The 16,152-nt window shown below is 44.5% G+C and overlaps 1 protein-coding gene across 3 annotated transcripts in view; it reads left to right on the top strand.

The window, feature by feature from the left end:
* The window catches only part of IRAG2 (inositol 1,4,5-triphosphate receptor associated 2), a 2,448,326-nt gene that overhangs the window by 1,241,593 nt on the left and 1,190,581 nt on the right, over positions 1 to 16,152 (top strand). For all 3 annotated transcript variants that reach the window (XM_069628487.1, XM_069628486.1, XM_069628485.1), the window contains exon 21: positions 15,035 to 15,115. In XM_069628487.1, the coding sequence (XP_069484588.1) occupies positions 15,035 to 15,115 (81 nt within the window). The remainder of the gene's footprint in view (positions 1 to 15,034; positions 15,116 to 16,152) is intronic.

The following is a 16,152-nucleotide window of genomic DNA, read 5'->3' as shown; positions in this document are numbered from 1 at the left end:
CTTCGAATGTCCTTAAAAGATGGATGCTGGTTGATGTTTGTTGTGGCACTCATCCTAACTTCTTTGCTGGGCACGTTTTGTCCTTTTAAGGCGGGCGACCCAAAGCTGTGGAGAGTGTTTGCAGTCAACAGCCTTGTCCTTTGTTCAGAGACTCTCTGGTACTTCCCACCTAGTAAGCTTGCTGGCAGAACCTAGCAGGGCACGCTGTGTGCTTGCTGTATACCGGTTCTGTAGCTGCTGGACGGGTTGTCTGAGGTTGGTATCTCCCCATGTTCCCTGGGAGATGTTTAGGGGACGGATCCTGCTTCCCTCTTGGAAGTCCTGGCCTTCTTTCACTGGCAGAAGCTGCAAGGCAGATTGTACCTTCAGCCAGGGTCCAGATTAATCCTCCTCCTTAATCCTTTCAAAGTCGTCGGATGATCTTCCAAAAGAGGGACTCTACCCTCTTTTAAAGCCAAATGTGACCAAGCGATTGGTGCAGGCTAAGCCTACCTTAATGAAACAATCCTGGGTCCCCACCAACAATCTTCTGTTATGCGTGGGGTTGTAACCAGAGTGCTTTGCAACAGGAAAGGTAAGGGGTGACAACATGTACTAAGTCCCACCCATCAACATTGCTGTTGTGGATCAGTGTCTCTCTGGTAATTGAGCTCTCTGTGGTTCCTGATCAAAGCACAGGTCTCCTTTGAAGTTTGTGGCGAGAACAGACTTTCTGTCCCCATCAAATCACATAATTCTTCCCTCTGAAAGGGAATCCCCTTGCAGGTGTTGCCTACTGTAAAGAGTTGTCCCAGACATGACATTCACTGCACTTCATACAGAGGGGTCGGTGCTAGCTTCAAGCTGACACATTGCATGTCAGAGGTGTTGGGGGTTTCCTGCCCTTTCTTAGTTCTGTGACCAGGCCTCTTTGTAAGCCTGCTTTAATCAACTCATCAGTATGCACTGCCACCACACAGAACTACAATGAGCAGGGCGGATCCATGCAGCCTTTGATATTTAATTAGGCTGGCTATGGCAGGAGTGTCAGGTTCACTTGTTTCTTGAGATGGATGTGCTGTCATTTATAGTAATTCTTTGTTTATTTAACTACTTACACAATCCATACACAGTTCAGATTAAAATTTACCTTAACTTCCATTGTTCAGAAGGAGAGTTCCCCAAGCCATAACGGTGGTGAGGAGGCAGGGTCCTGATTGGATGAGAACATTCCACAAGATGATTGGAGGCTGAGGTGGCTTGGAAACAGAAAGAGAATTCCAAACTGTCTTTCATTATCCTCACCTTAACAGGAAGGTCCTGTTTTTTGTATCTCTTGAAGTAGGCCCCATTTTAATCTTTGAATTCAGCCCAGGCTGGTGAAGAGGCAGGTTGGACAAGACTAGCGGAGATCTGGTGGGAGCGCAGCGCTCTGATTTCTAGAGAAAGGTTTTTATACAAATCTACTGAAGTAATCTGCATTCATGAGAAGTTAAGAAGTGACTGCAAGTTTATTTTTAATATCTTAGTTTAGGTATTTAGTCAGTTTTAAATGTCAAGAAAGCAACCTTTGTGAGTCCAAGTTGGGAGCAGCATTCTGCAAGGAACTGTAATTTTAAGCTGACAGCAGTGAAATCAGTCACACTTGTAAGCGTTGATTTTATCTCTAAAGGAAACTGTAGATTAATCTGCATGAACAGTAAATGCTGTTAAGAAAGATTTCTGTCAGGGAAAAAGACGTTGATAATAATATGCACGTGCTACAGCATACCTTTCCTTTATTTGCTGCCACTCGCGTGCATGTCACTGACAATGTAATGATCGCTAGCGCCAAGCAGTGATTTATAACACAAAAGTAAGCCTCAGACTGCATCTCACTGCGCATGCGCTCAGGATGACCAGTGGTTTCTCAGGAAGAGAGTGAAGCGCAACTTTCTCTCATATCCTGGACAGGAGACTGGGAGTTAGAAGGTAATATTCCTTGAAGGATGCAATAGAGGAGATTGACTCATTCCAAGAGAGATAAGTCTAACACAATAGACTCAAGGTATCTGCTGCCAGTTTGTTACTGGGGGTTTGAGTAGCCTAGGAGCATGTTTGCCCAGGAGAGTCATTCCAGAAGAACAGTTTTCTAGTTTGCCTCCATCTAGCAAATCAACAGACATGTTTCCAGACTGTGGGATGGTACAGAATTAGTTTGAACAGCTATTGCAAAGGAAACCTCTTATGAGGAAAAGGTTGTTAAGGTTTTATTTGGAGCTTCTGAAATAAAACTCTCTTCCCAGCTCTCAAGGGAAGCACAATAGGTATAGAAAAGTACAGGGGAACTCAGGTGGGGTGTTTTGATTAGGAAGGTGTTAATCTTTTGTTTTCTCATCCTCTGCAGATGCTCAGCTGGTTGGAGAGAGAGTAACCTGTGTTTTGTATTTTGTTTTATCCACTTTCCCCTTTCTCTTTGGGGTGTAGAGACTTCTGCTGTTAAAATCAGTAGTTGTCTACACATCTTAGAGGGACTGTGGGGCTCAGCAGCTCTCGCGGATCAAGGTTCAGGACAGGAGGAAGGTGTTGCCCTCCCCCTCCCTCAGATGCTTTCATGTACTCCTGGCACATTCCAGCTAAATTTGACAGTAACACTGCACCTGTAGGCTGTATCCCCCCAGAGTACACTTGACTATGTGGTTGTTGTGCGGCGAGAATAGGAAAATGTGTGCAGATTAGCCCCACACATTTTCCGAGGTTGATCTCCCATCATTCCATTTTTTTAAATTTCAAAAAAGCCCAGGTGAGCGCACACTCCCAGTGCGGATGGTCTAATTCCTCCCATCTGCCAAATCTTCCACCATTTCCCACAATTTTAAGATTTCCTTTCTGTTTTTCAACTTTTTCCCTCTGCACCTAGCTGCCAAAAAGGTAAACATATGGCTCAAAATATCTTTGGCTGTTTCCTTTGCCAGCCATGGCTTATACATCCTTCCTTTAGTCTCTGCTAGCCATTATTTGTGATATTTAGGAATTCTTTCTTGGTACAAAGGAAGATCTTTACACATATACTCCAATGGGGTTTGCTGATGCCATCGTAGCTGCCCCTCTATCACTGTTGGACAGTATTTCTACTAACCACGCCTCACACCAGCGGCTTTGTTCTCGCCCGTTACCCACTTGCCCTCACACTACCCCACCATTCCCCTTACAATCACCCGCACTCCTCACGCTCGTCCTTACACTGCCTACGAATCTCCTTTCACATGCCAGAATCGGGCCCTTCCTCTGCCTCACCTCATCACGATAAAGGGAACAACAATAAGATCACAATAAAAACGACTTTTTCTTTATATATCGTGTGAGGAGTTCCTAGGTCCACAAGGGACCTGTGCCATAACTACTTGTCGTTCTCACGCCCTCCTTATACTAGGAGGAAAGATCCCAGGCCCACTAAATATACAGAGCCTCTATCGTACCTCTTCATCGTTGCACAGCGTTGTCCTATTCCCTAGTAAAATAGGAAAGGGTCATGTTACACCACAATCCTCTGTTATAACTGAACCAAACTATATACAATGCCACGTGGTCTTTCACAGCTTCTACTCATTCCCAGCATTGTTTTCTCACAATTGTTGACTGTTCACTTTGTCCTCGTAGCATAGAATGCGATCGCACAACATCCACCTCAGTAACGCAATAACATGCAGTTTACCTCATGTTCCAAACTTTAAAAAAAATATTCTGCCCTTCCCCATTACATTTCTCTGGATAATTCACATTATCCAAGTTATTTAATACTGGCTGCCCTATATATATTCTTTCCAACACATCCTTTTATACCAGTTTTCTGTCCCTTTAGATCGCCCAATATTGTTTAAAAATAATTAATGAAACCACATAAAAATGTTTATTTTGATAAAGCTGTGAAGTAACAGAGTGAAACACATGTCGAGCAATAGTGTTCAATCCCAAATTTACAAATTGTTAGAAGTACAGATAAGACTAGGATTCAGTCCAGGTAACCATTCTGTCCGAATCACAACTGTAAAAAGCGCGATTCAAAGAAAAACCAAAGGAATCCTCTTTACCCCAAAAACATTTTTTTGTCAAAAATTTAAAAGTGACATCTATATGAAGACAAACACCCTGCAAATTTTGTTTTCTTATTTTAATTACTTAGATTTGTCTTGCTTTTCTTACGCTATGTGCAGTGTGTGTGTGTCTGTGTGTATCTGAGCTAAACTACAGCGCTCTAATACCAATTCTTTATCTGCAATTCCTTCTCCCCCTGCTAGTCGAGTTAAGTGCAGTCAAAGAATCCTGTAACGCCTCTGATGCATGGCTAGGAGAGTTAAGCAGGCCCCATCGTTACCAACTTGCATCTAGCTGTGTGCTGTCTCACTTTGCTGTGATCACTAGATTGATCTTAGCAGCCAAGTTGCTTTCCATAGTTGGGAATCCGCTGAGAGTGGGTTCCGTACCAAGCAGATCTTCTTCCAATTCTAGGTTACCGCTGGAGTATCTTTCATGCCCCCTCTGCTGTTTTCCTGAAGCCCCTCAACACACCCAGAAGGCGTTTAAAGTAGGTGGCTGAAGGAAGGTAAATGCATAGAATCAGTTGTAGAAGTACAGCAGTTGTTTGGTAGCACCATCAGATGTACATTTCCAGGAACCCCCTTTGCTTACCAGTGGGGACACAAGGTAAATAGGTAAGGGGTTCAACCAGCAGCTACTCAAGGTATCTCCCAGGGGTTGATCAAAGGAGGGATTATGCTGTCATGCTATTCCCCCTCCCGTCACCAGGTATTAAATCTATGGAGAGAGGCGGGTGTGACTGAAAACTAGGGACTTCAAGTCCCAGGGTTTCCCTATGCAGAGCAGAGCAGTCTGTGTACAAGTAAAAATTGCTGACACAGGTATTGGAGGAAGAAGCCACTAAACCAGAGTGACCACGATCAGACCAAAGAAAACCGCTAAACCTGAACTAGGGCGTCAGGGGGTGAACAAATGCTGCAATACTTTTCCACGGTAGTTAGCGTGGTAGTACTTGCACAAAGACATTGAAGAACAAACCAAAGCCTCCAAGCAACTCATGGACAAATCCAAGATGGGGGTGCAATTCACAGATATGGATAAACACTCCTGGGGTTCAATCTGAGGCTTCCCTATGCAGCATTCCCTACTTTGCATTTACAAACATAAATGGGGGGGGGCATAGGTAGAAGTACTATAGAAAGTAACCAATCCTGGAGAGGGATACAAGGGCTCGTTATTTAAAACCAAACCAGGAATAACCAATCTGGGACCATATCAGAAGCAGTATACAGTTGTTATGCTGCCAGTATTTTCCCGATGAACCCCCCCCCCCCAATATAAAAAGAACATGTTCAATACGTTTTTTTGATGAAAAATGTTTGTTGAAAAAGATTCTTCGGGGAAAAAAACTGGCAGAAAAAGAACATAGAACCATCAAACTACAGACCAATGAGTATTAAAGGGGCTGGGACAGCTTTTTGTCCTGGAGCCAAAGGAATCAGACGAATGTGCAGTCTCTCTCTTGATACAAGGGGAGTATGCTGAGAGGAGACCCAGAGGAGCCTGCTGCATGGAAGAAGATTGCACCGGAGTGGACAAAAGAGAGACTCCTGGAACCACTTTCCAGAAAAGAACTGCTGACCTCAGGGAAGCAGGAAGCCTTATTCCCTTGACAAAAGGGGAGTGCAGGAAAGGCTGGTTGCCTGCAGAGTCTGGAAGGGGAGATGAAGAGTTGCTAATCCCATGAGCCTTGGGAAGAAAGTTGAACAGAGGGATACCAGAGCTCCTCTCAACTCCTTGGTGGAATTTGAGTCGCCTCAGACCTTCCACCAGCCCCTCCAGAGGAAATACAGGAGAAGATCGAGGCCAATGGCAGGAGGGCAAGAACAATATTGGATACCTGAAAAGGATCCAGAATGAGGGGATTTGACACCCAAGACCTGACAAGAGACCTGGTGTGAATCCTGATAATCCTGCATAGAGGAGCTTGAGGGAGTACTGGACCACTGCCAGACTTTGGGTAAATGGGACGGAAGGAGGCCTTTTTTGGAGTTAAAATGGTAGCTCTGGTGCAATGTTTATACCCATCATCTATATGGAATCAGTGATATTACGTGTTTTCTTTCTGTAATGTTAGACACAGAAAAACATTGAATGTCAGTCTCCATAGTTTGCTTGATACAAAAAAATTCAAAAACAAAAATGTTGAATGTATACATACATATTTTGAAAATGATGTTTAAAAAAACCAAGTAAACAAAGACATGAACAAAAGGGAGAATATACATCTTGCCTATAATGCCAAAATATATACATCAATATGTACATGAATGTTTACAATTTATTTGTGCAACTACTGGAAAAAACATGATCAGAACAATATCCAGTGATTATAACCAGGAAATGTCCTCATTAAATTCTACAGTGACTGTTTTTTCAAAATTAAACATTGAACGTTTTCGATTGCACAAAATGTAGTGAGAATCAACCAGATGGTATAGTTTTCGATGTATTGTCTGTAAAAGGTCGGTTGAATGGTTGAGTGGAGAGATGATTTTGTGAATGCAACTTCATTGCCGTATCATGCATGTTTTTGCTGATCCCACCAGTAGTTGTTGCAATTAGTGAATCCTAGTTGTTGCCATGGGAGCTGGATGCTAAGGTCAAGTTTTTCGCTGTATTTGGTGAAATAACAGGCTGAACCTCCACCACAGGAATTGTGGCCAGTAAATGGTGGGTGCCACCGTAGGTCTGTTACTGTCTGTTAAGATAGTTGGTAGATAAATTCAAGTCAATATAGACTAACATACTCTTATTGGTAGAACTGTTCTTGAATGTAAATAGTGTTTTGAGTGGTGTCCAATGTTTCAGGATGATTCGAATAGGCATTTCAGAGTATGAATTTACACATTGTCTGGTTATCTCAAAAATTCTTTGACACATTTTGGCGGTATGTATTTCTGCATGGATTTTTTGCTCAGATTGACTTCTTCCTTGTCAAAATCTTATCTTTCAGTGCTGTGAAGTTCATACAAATAGTCTGCAAGGAAGATTTTTTGCAGAAAATGTAAAATCTTAAAACCTCAAGCTGCTCTTTTGGATAGGTTTGAGAGTAAATAACGAAGTCCAGAAAATCAATCTCTTGTTTTTAATGTGAATTTTAGCTCTGGATCCACAAGAAGGCAAATGCTTCAGTGCCTTCCCAAATGATGAGGATGTAATCTGTGAAATGACGCTATAATGTATTTGGTGAAAAAGAATGTACTCAATGGTGTAAATATGAGTGTCTTCAAAGAATTGACTTTTAAATTGGCTATATTGACATCTATAGTTTATCTCATGATCATACCTTCTGTTTGATAGAACAGTTGATCATTAACACGAAAAAACGTTCTGGGATTGTGTTCTGTGCACCATATGACATTTCTGACAGATTCATCACCATGATAAACCTCTAAGTGATTCCCAACTATTTTCACTGCTGCTCTATGTGAAATGAGTATACAGAGCCCTTCTGCTGAGTTATAAAAGATTGACCGATTTATTGTAATTGGTTCCCTCAACTATATCGTTGACTTGAGTAGTGTCTTTGAGGTATTTAATTACAGGGATGTGTTTCAAGCACGCCAGCAAATTTTAGAAGAGCGCCCAAAAGTTTGTTCTCTGAAACAGTAGGCTGACCATTGAAATAATGCCACTGATTCGAATCCCAGTTTCCCATCTTGAAATAAATAGTGTGAACCTAGGCAAATCCTTCCCATTCTGTAACAGTTTTCATATCTGACAAATGAAGGAATGCATAGAAAGAAAACTGAACACCAGTATGAAGTGGTGCTAGAAAGATTGGAAAGGAGGTGAAATTGATCAGGTCTAGCCTAAAGGAAAAAACTGCTGACTTCAGAACTAGTAAATGTGGATACTAATTTCGGCTTCCTTGCTTGCCCAAAATGATTGCTTTTCAGGCATACCTGAATTCTGCTTAGATTTTTCTTGTATGCTTTTTTTCATTACCCATTGTAAAATCTCATGCCCTCTGTGCATATTAATGGGCAATATAATCTCTTGATGTTTGTTAGGTGGCAAATAGCCTGCCCTTCTCACGCATCACTGCCTAGAAGAAGAGGTGAATCCCAGTTGAGTGGGACCCATCATTATATGGAGCAGCTAGGCCTCCTGCCATTAGTTTATATGATCAAACTTTTGTGAAGTGACATTTTCCTCACATTAGGCTTTTGCTCATTGAAACAATGTATTTCATGAAAGCCATTAAACATTTCCCCAAATTCGCCATATATTGCACACCTTCCATTGTGCATGAGTGAGTCATTTTTGTCTAATTTCAGGAAGATAGTACATAATTCACGTATTCACTTATCCTGACAATCTTGACAAAACAATGTGTACACCAAATGCCAGTTGGACTGCTCTCCTGTAAAGCTGCAAAGAAAAGTCTTTTGACCGAATCACTAAGATTACTAATGATTCTGTTTTACCTTCATTATATCCGATGATCTTTGACCTAGATGCACACATGATAGAAATCTGTGTTTTTATATGCCTGACCTCACCAGCTAATATCCTAACAATGAAGAGAACCTATACCCCCAACCCCATGTTTACAAGCTAGGGGAGGAAGTTTATTCATAACAGATAAATAAATGTCAGTTCTACTCTTACGAAGGAAGGAAGGAAGGAAGGAAGGAAGGAAGGAAGGAAGGAAGGAAGGAAGGAAGGAAGGAAGGAAGGAAGGAAGGAAGGAAGGAAGGAAGGAAGGAAGGAAGGAAGGAAGGAAGGAAGGAAGGAAGGAAGGAAGGGATTTGTGCAGCTTTCCAGAGATTTTAATGGGAGTGTCATTTTTTTAATACATTGCATATCGAACGGGCAAAGATGTACTTTGTCATTCATCTCGGGAACTTGCATCTAGGATCTTAGAGTTTTTCCATAGAAAGTAAACTTAATGTATTTTTATGTAGGTGTGACTACATCATGGTCTCTTTCACTTTTCATTTAGGTTTTTGCACTCTGCATTTATTTGCTGAAAGTAAAGCTTTTGCAGTAGCCGTCTTATGTATTGTGTGTAGTAAGCTCATTTCGAAGGGATTTTGTCTTCCGACGTATTCCTTATCTATGATCTATGATATTTGTATCTCCAGCTTGCTGGCGTCGGAAAATTTTTTCCCAGTAGAGGGCGCTGTGCGTCGACGTCCGTCGAGTAGGTGCTCCTCGACGGCCACCGTATCGACGCCGACGTCATCATGCCTATAAATGGCCACACGCAGCGTCCGTTGCTCAGTTCCGTTTTTCCGTGCTTCTTGTGCCTCAGAATACCGTTGCTCAGTTCATCAGTCAATATATATTCATATTTCCTCTAGAAAACCGACTCGTACTCGATGGCTTCCTCCTCCGACCCGACGACTCCTCGGTCCGGTTTCAAAAAATGCCGAGACTGTGGGAAGAAAATGTCGTTGACGGATCCCCATAGGATCTGTTTGTGGTGTCTGGGAATCGAACACCAGTGTTCAGAGTGTGAGGAATGCCTATCCATAACGGCGAAAGCCTTGAAGGAGCGTAAGGGGAAGCTCGAGAGAGGTTAGTCAATTTTAACTTCCTCAAAAGTTTCCGCGGTAGAGTCAAGACATTCGTCTCCTCACCGTCGAAAGCATTCTCGGTCTAGGTCTCGAAGTGGCTCCCACCACTCGTCGAGGTCTAGACACTCAAAAAAAAGACCAAGAAGATCTCTTTTATCGTCGTCTTCTAGTTCCCCAGAAAGAGTAAATTGCCCCACTAAACACAGCTCTCAAGCTGAGTGGGAGGAATTCAGAAAAAAGATGCTAAGCGTCTTCGAGTAAGCGGCCTCGTCCCCCTCGAAGTCAGCTGAGGGTGATACCCCGGGTGAAAAGCCCAAAAAATCTAAACGCCGCGAGTCGAAGCACCCGGCGAAAGAGTCGACCCGAAAGCGCCATGAGCCATCGGGAAGTAAAGCATCTTCGACGCCATCGTCGAAAGCCCCTTCGAAGCATAGATCGGCGCCATCGACGCCGTTATCGAAGGGTTCTTCGACGCATCCGTCGACGCCGATAAAAGGCTACTCCACAGCCAACGGTTACTTCGAGAGCCTCCGACACGACGTCGAGAACGTCGTCGACATCCTCGAGCAGGATTCCAATCCTCTCGAGTTCTTCGAGGCCTCTTCCAGTTTTCTCGACGCCTTTGAGGATTTTTACATCGGCGTCGACGACATCGACCTTTTCAAGGCCACTGATGATGGCTCCCTCTGCCTTAGAATGGGTTTTATACCATTTCACAGACCAGAGCATCCCCCCTTAACTTCAATTTTTGAAGAAAGGGAAGATTCTGATCAAGAAAGGCCTTTTGGGCTGCAGAGGACCACATTACCTGAACCAGAGACCTTTGCCTCTGAGGAAAGAAGGTTGAAAGACCTTCAGGACGCATTACAGGAAGCAAGTGGCCTAGACACTTCCCCAGAAGTGGAATTTGTCAAACCAGACCCAGGGGAACATGCTGATACCTCTTATAGAACCCTAATGTCAAGAATTATGGAGTTCATGGGTTGGTCTGCACCTTCACCTGTTTTTCAACAGGATGACCTCACAGATATTCTGGATAAAGGTCCAGAGGAGGATCCTGTGGTTCCCTTTCATTCTGCTTTACAAAGAAAGATTTTAACTAACTGGGAAACTCCTGAAGTTGTCCCTGCGGTTAATGAGAAGTTGTCAGCGAAATATAGGGTATCTGCTGCTGACCCTGAATACCTATCTAAGCACCCTACTACAGAGTCTGTTGTGGTCCAAGCTGCAACTTCATCAGGCAGTACTTCTGCTTACCCCACTGCTCCTCAGGATAGGGATGATAAAAAATATGATGCCATGGCTAAGAAAGTCTTCTCAGCCTGTAGCATGGCTTTAAAATCTATCAATGCAACTTGTACGCTCGCTAGGTTCAGCCACACCCTTTGGGAGTGTGCTTCATCGGCGGCTGACTGCATACCGGAAGGAGAAGAAAGGGACGCATTTTTAAATATCATCAGAGATGGTAAAGATGCAATGTGTGAGTCCCTTCAAACTGGCATTGATTCTGCTGACAGTATCAGCAGGGCCATGGCGGGAAAGTACCACAATCCGCAGGCATGCGTGGTTGAGAAAGTCCGGCTTTGCTTCTGACGTACAGGCCAGACTTTTAAATATGCCCTTTGACGGTTCTTCCCTATTTGGTAAAAAGGCGGATGACAGTTTGGAAAAACTACAAACATCTAAAGCAGCAGCTAAGTCACTAGGAGCTGCAAATCCGACAAACTAATTTTCGTCCCTCAGGATCCTCTTGGAGAGGAAGGTCCTTTCGCTATTATTCCTCATATGGAAGAGGCAGAGGACGGCTGACTCAAAGAGGCCAAGGAAAATGTACCCGTGGTGGACGGGGTAAAGGAAAAAAAGCCGCATCAGCAGGAGCCGCTTTACCTTCGGCAACTGCATCAGCCGCTCCCAAACCACTCTGAGGTCTCCCATCACAAGACACCTGTAGGGGGCAGGTTAACTCACCATCTGATGGAATGGCAGGCTATTACGTCAGATGCTTGGGCATTGGAGACAGTTGCCCAAGGTTACTGCCTGCCTTTTCTACGCATCCCTCAGAGACATCCACCGGGGAACAGCTCTCTGAAAGTGCCGGATCCGCTCCTCTTGCAGGAAGTTGTAGACCTGCTAGAGAAAGGTGCCATAGAACCGGTACCTGTAGCGGACAGGAGCAAGGGCTGGTACTCCCCCCTACTTTCTCATACCAAAGAAAGACGGAGGACTGAGACCCATCCTGGACTTACGAGAATTGAACAAGTTCCTCAGGAAGGACAAGTTCAAGATGGTAACTCTCTCTCAGATCCTTCAGGCCCTCCAGCTTCAGGACTGGTTGGTATCTCTGGACCTTCAGGATGCTTATTTCCATGTGCCTATCCATCCCAAGCACAGGAAGTACCTGGGGTTCGCAATTGGCAACTCTCATTATCAATTTCGAGTTCTGCCATTTGGGCTGACCTCCGCCCCGAGGGTCTTCACCAAGCTAATGTCGGTTGTGGCTGCAAGTCTAAGGAGGGAAGGGATTCACGTCTACCCCTACCTGGACGATTGGTTGATCAGAGCAGTTTCTTGGGAACAAGCTCGGATCCAACTAGATTATGTCTGCCACTCCCTTCACAGGCTGGGCTTCTCCCTCAATTTAAAGAAGTCACAGATGATACCATCACAGAGACTCCAGTTCATTGGAGCAGTCCTGGACACGTCCCTGGGAAAAGCCTCGCCACCAGAGGTGAGGGCTCAAGATATTCTGCAGATGGTCACCAGGTTTCAAAATGCCCAACGTCTCCCAGCCTATGACTTTTTGAGGTTGCTAGGCCTCATGGCATCCTGCATATTCCTTGTGTCAGAGGCTCACCTGAGAATGAGATCCCTTCAGTGGGCACTGAGGACTCAGTGGTCACAATTCTCAGGATGACAGATCTCCTCCGGATTCCGGACAAGGTAGCCCACGACCTTCAATGGTGGGCCTCTCCAGAGAACATCTTGAAAGGAGAACTGTTTTGGCAACCATGGCCGGAGATAACAGTAGTCACAGACGCCTCACTCACGGGGTGGGGAGCCCATGCCAATGACTTGACCATCAGCGGTCGTTGGTCTCCATCGGAGTCCAGACTACACATCAACCTGTTGGAGCTGAGAGCCATCAGACTGGCACTGAAGGCGTTTCTGCCGTCTGTATGGGGGAGAAACGTCCTGATAATGACGGACAATACAGTGGCCATGCACTACCTCAACAAAAGAGGAGGCGTAGGGTCACTGCCACTGTGCAGAGAGGCGATGCAGCTCTGGTTTTGGGCAATTCAGGAAGGAATCTCTCTATCGGCAATTCACCTAGCCGGAGAGAAGAACTTGACAGCGGACGCTCTGAGCAGGCAGAACAGTCTCCCACGAATGGGAAGTCCTTCAAGAGATCTTCGCCCTTTGGGGAACCCCTGAAGTGGATCTGTTCGCCACCAGTATCAACAGGAAGTGCGACAGATTTTGCTCAAGGGAATTTCCCCCGAGAGGAGCTCTAGGAGACGCGTTCGTAGTGGACTGGGAGTTCCCACTTCTGTACGCGTTTCCTCTGGTCCCTGTCATTCCTCAAATGATCAGGAGGTTGAGAAGGTTTCGGGAGACCATGATCCTAATGGCCCCGGATTGGGCCAGGAGAACGAGGTTCCCGGACCTTCTGGACATGTCCATCTGTCCTCCAATTCGTCTACCGTACAGAGAGGATCTTCTCTCGCAGAAGGGAGGTCAGGTTCTCCATCCAGCCATCAAGACCCTCAACCTTCACGCTTGGTATCTGAAAGGTTGAGGTACAAGGATTGGGACCTTCCTGATGACGTCATGGAGGTGTTGCTTTCGGCCAGAAGACCAGCAACTAAGACTCTATACCGCTGCCGTTGGAATAAATTTTGCAGCTGGTTCAGAGAAAAGAATATCGAACCCTTTTCATCTGGTACACCTGCAGTGTTATCCTTCTTACTTTATTTGGCAAATTCGGGCCTTCAAATTGGCACTATTAAGGGCTATCTCGCAGCGCTATCGATCTTTAAGCACACTGCAGAGGAGCCATCGTATTTCAAAATTCCATTGGTAATACAATACCTGAAAGGTCTAACTAATGTTTACCCTCCAAGACCATTCCAAGTTCCCTTATGGGACTTAAATCTAGTTTTAAACTTCCTAAAGGGTGCTCCTTTTGAACCACTCCACTCTTGTTCATTGAAGTTTCTCACCCTCAAAACTGTTTTATTGATAGCATTAACATCTGCTAGAAGGGTTAGCGAGATACAAGCCCTGTCTTGTAAACCTCCTCATACAACTTTTCACAAGGACAAAGTAGTGCTACAGGTAAAGCCTAACTTCCTACCAAAGGTAGTTTCGGAATTTCACATTACTCAGAAGATTACTCTACCTTCATTCTATCCTCCTCCCCATCCGGGGAAAGAGGAAGAGAGACTACACAGGCTGGACCCTAAGCGAGCCTTGAGTTTTTATATCAGTAGACTTGCTAAAATTAGACAAGCAGACCAACTCTTTGTAGGTTATGCAGAACATAAGTTGGGATTACCAATAACCAAACAAACTATCTCCAGATGGATTATTTTAGCCATTCTGGAATGCTACAAACTGGCTGGGAAAGAGCCCCCTCAAAATCTAAGGGCTCATTCGACCAGGGGTATCACAGCATCCTCAGCTCTTCAAAGAGGGGTACCAATTAGAGACATATGTGCGGCTGCCACATGGTCGTCCGCACATACCTTTACCAAATTTTATAGCCTGGATTCCTCCTCTAGTCAAGAGACTAGATTTGGCAAAGCTGTGTTACAATCTGTTCATTCTTAAAGGGTAATATGGCATCTCTTACTCCCGCCTCCAATCACATACCACTGCTATGGGAGTCTATCATAGATAATGAATACGTTAGAGGACACAATCTCTTCGAAGAACAAGTTACTTCTTACCTTGTAACGTTCTTTCGATGGGATGTTCCTCCGACGTATTCCTTATCGCCCCTCCCATCCATCCCCGCAGTAACATTTCCCTTGCGGTTACAGTTTACGCTCCTTCAAGGGTAGTAACCATTCATACAATAACTACTTTACTCTACAAAACGGAACTGAGCAACGGACGCTGCGCGTGGCCATTTATAGGCATGATGACGTCGGCGTCGACACGGTGGCCGTCGAGGAGCACCTACTCGACGGACGTCGACGCACAGCGCCTTCTACTGGGAAAAGTTTTTCCGAGGCCAGCAAGCTGGAGATACAAATATCATAGATCATAGATAAGGAATATGTCGGAGGAACATCCCATCGAAAGAACGTTACAAGTTAAGAAGTAACTTGTTCAACTCTATAATGGTAATTCGTGAAGTACAGTGTTGTCACCAGTTAAATCAAAATGAAAGCATGTTTCCGTTTTCTGTTCAGTATAACATAACACGAATATTTCTCTTGCAGAATTGTGCAAATTGGAAACCTGGTGATGACAGTGAACCTACTGCTCCAAACATTAGCCAAAACCCAGCAAAAAGGAACAAGGTAACAAGGAACATGAAAAATATCACTTACCTGATAAAATGTAAACTTAGCTGCATGACTGCATTACCTACCCTATTTAGCTTGTCAACTTTGTGTTTACACCCCGTCTGCCCCCTCCCTTAACTCTTTGCCACCCTCTGCTGTCTTCAGCTTCGCCTTGGAGCTTCTTTGGCTGTGGGGATAAGCTGCAGAGGCTGTTGATGCTCCTAAAATCTCTAGGAATGGGGCCGCTGCAGCGAGCTGCTGCTTAAAAGGCAAAGATGTGACTAAGATATAACAGCAGCATAGCCCTGCAGGCGTCTCATACCTGATAGGCAGGCAACTGGCTGTCTGTGTGATTGTACCTGCACTGTAGGTATTGATTAAAAGGTAATTCTTGGTAGTTTTACTGCTTTTTGCATTGTGGTACAGTACAGTACAGTCAAGCAGAGCCTTTTTTCCACAGTGCTTGCAACCTTTTTGTACTCCTACTTCCCATCCTATATTAACCATGTTGTGGGTTGTCCCAGATGCCAGTGGTATTCTCTTCAATCAGTGCACGTCTTGCATATGTCAAAGCCAGACAGTTTCCCATTCCACTGAGATCATCATATAATTTCTTTGATCACACTTCCCTTCCTGAAACCAGACGGTTAACTGAACGCTTGCCAGTAGAAGCTCACTGAGTACATTTGCATTTCTTTTCTTCGTTTGTCTAAATTGGGGCTGTGACGAGATTTCCTCTGTAGGCAGAAGGGGGGGGGGGGTCATCTCTGTCATATAGGGTTTAGTGGGATTCTGTAGCCTTTTGAATCAACTGAAACCAATTCACTTGAATATACTACTAAGGCAGTATGCCCCAAGGTGGCGGGCCGACCCGGTAGTTAACGGCCTTGCTCTTACCGAAAGGGGCGGCATGCCACCAAAGGGTATATCGTCATTGGCACCCGTGTAGTTCCCTAAACGGGTGCTAAGGGTGTATTTTAAATTATGTTTTTAAAATATATGAACTTAACTTTGTTTTGCGGCCCTGTGCCACACAGTGGTGCTGTCAACAT

The sequence above is a fragment of the Ambystoma mexicanum genome, chromosome 12, assembly GCF_040938575.1.
Source record: "Ambystoma mexicanum isolate Mex_15411 chromosome 12, UKY_AmexF1_1, whole genome shotgun sequence".
Taxonomy (NCBI): Eukaryota; Metazoa; Chordata; class Amphibia; order Caudata; family Ambystomatidae; genus Ambystoma; species Ambystoma mexicanum.
The sequence above is the reverse complement of the archived record's forward strand: the minus strand, read 5'-3'. Positions and strand labels throughout refer to the sequence as shown.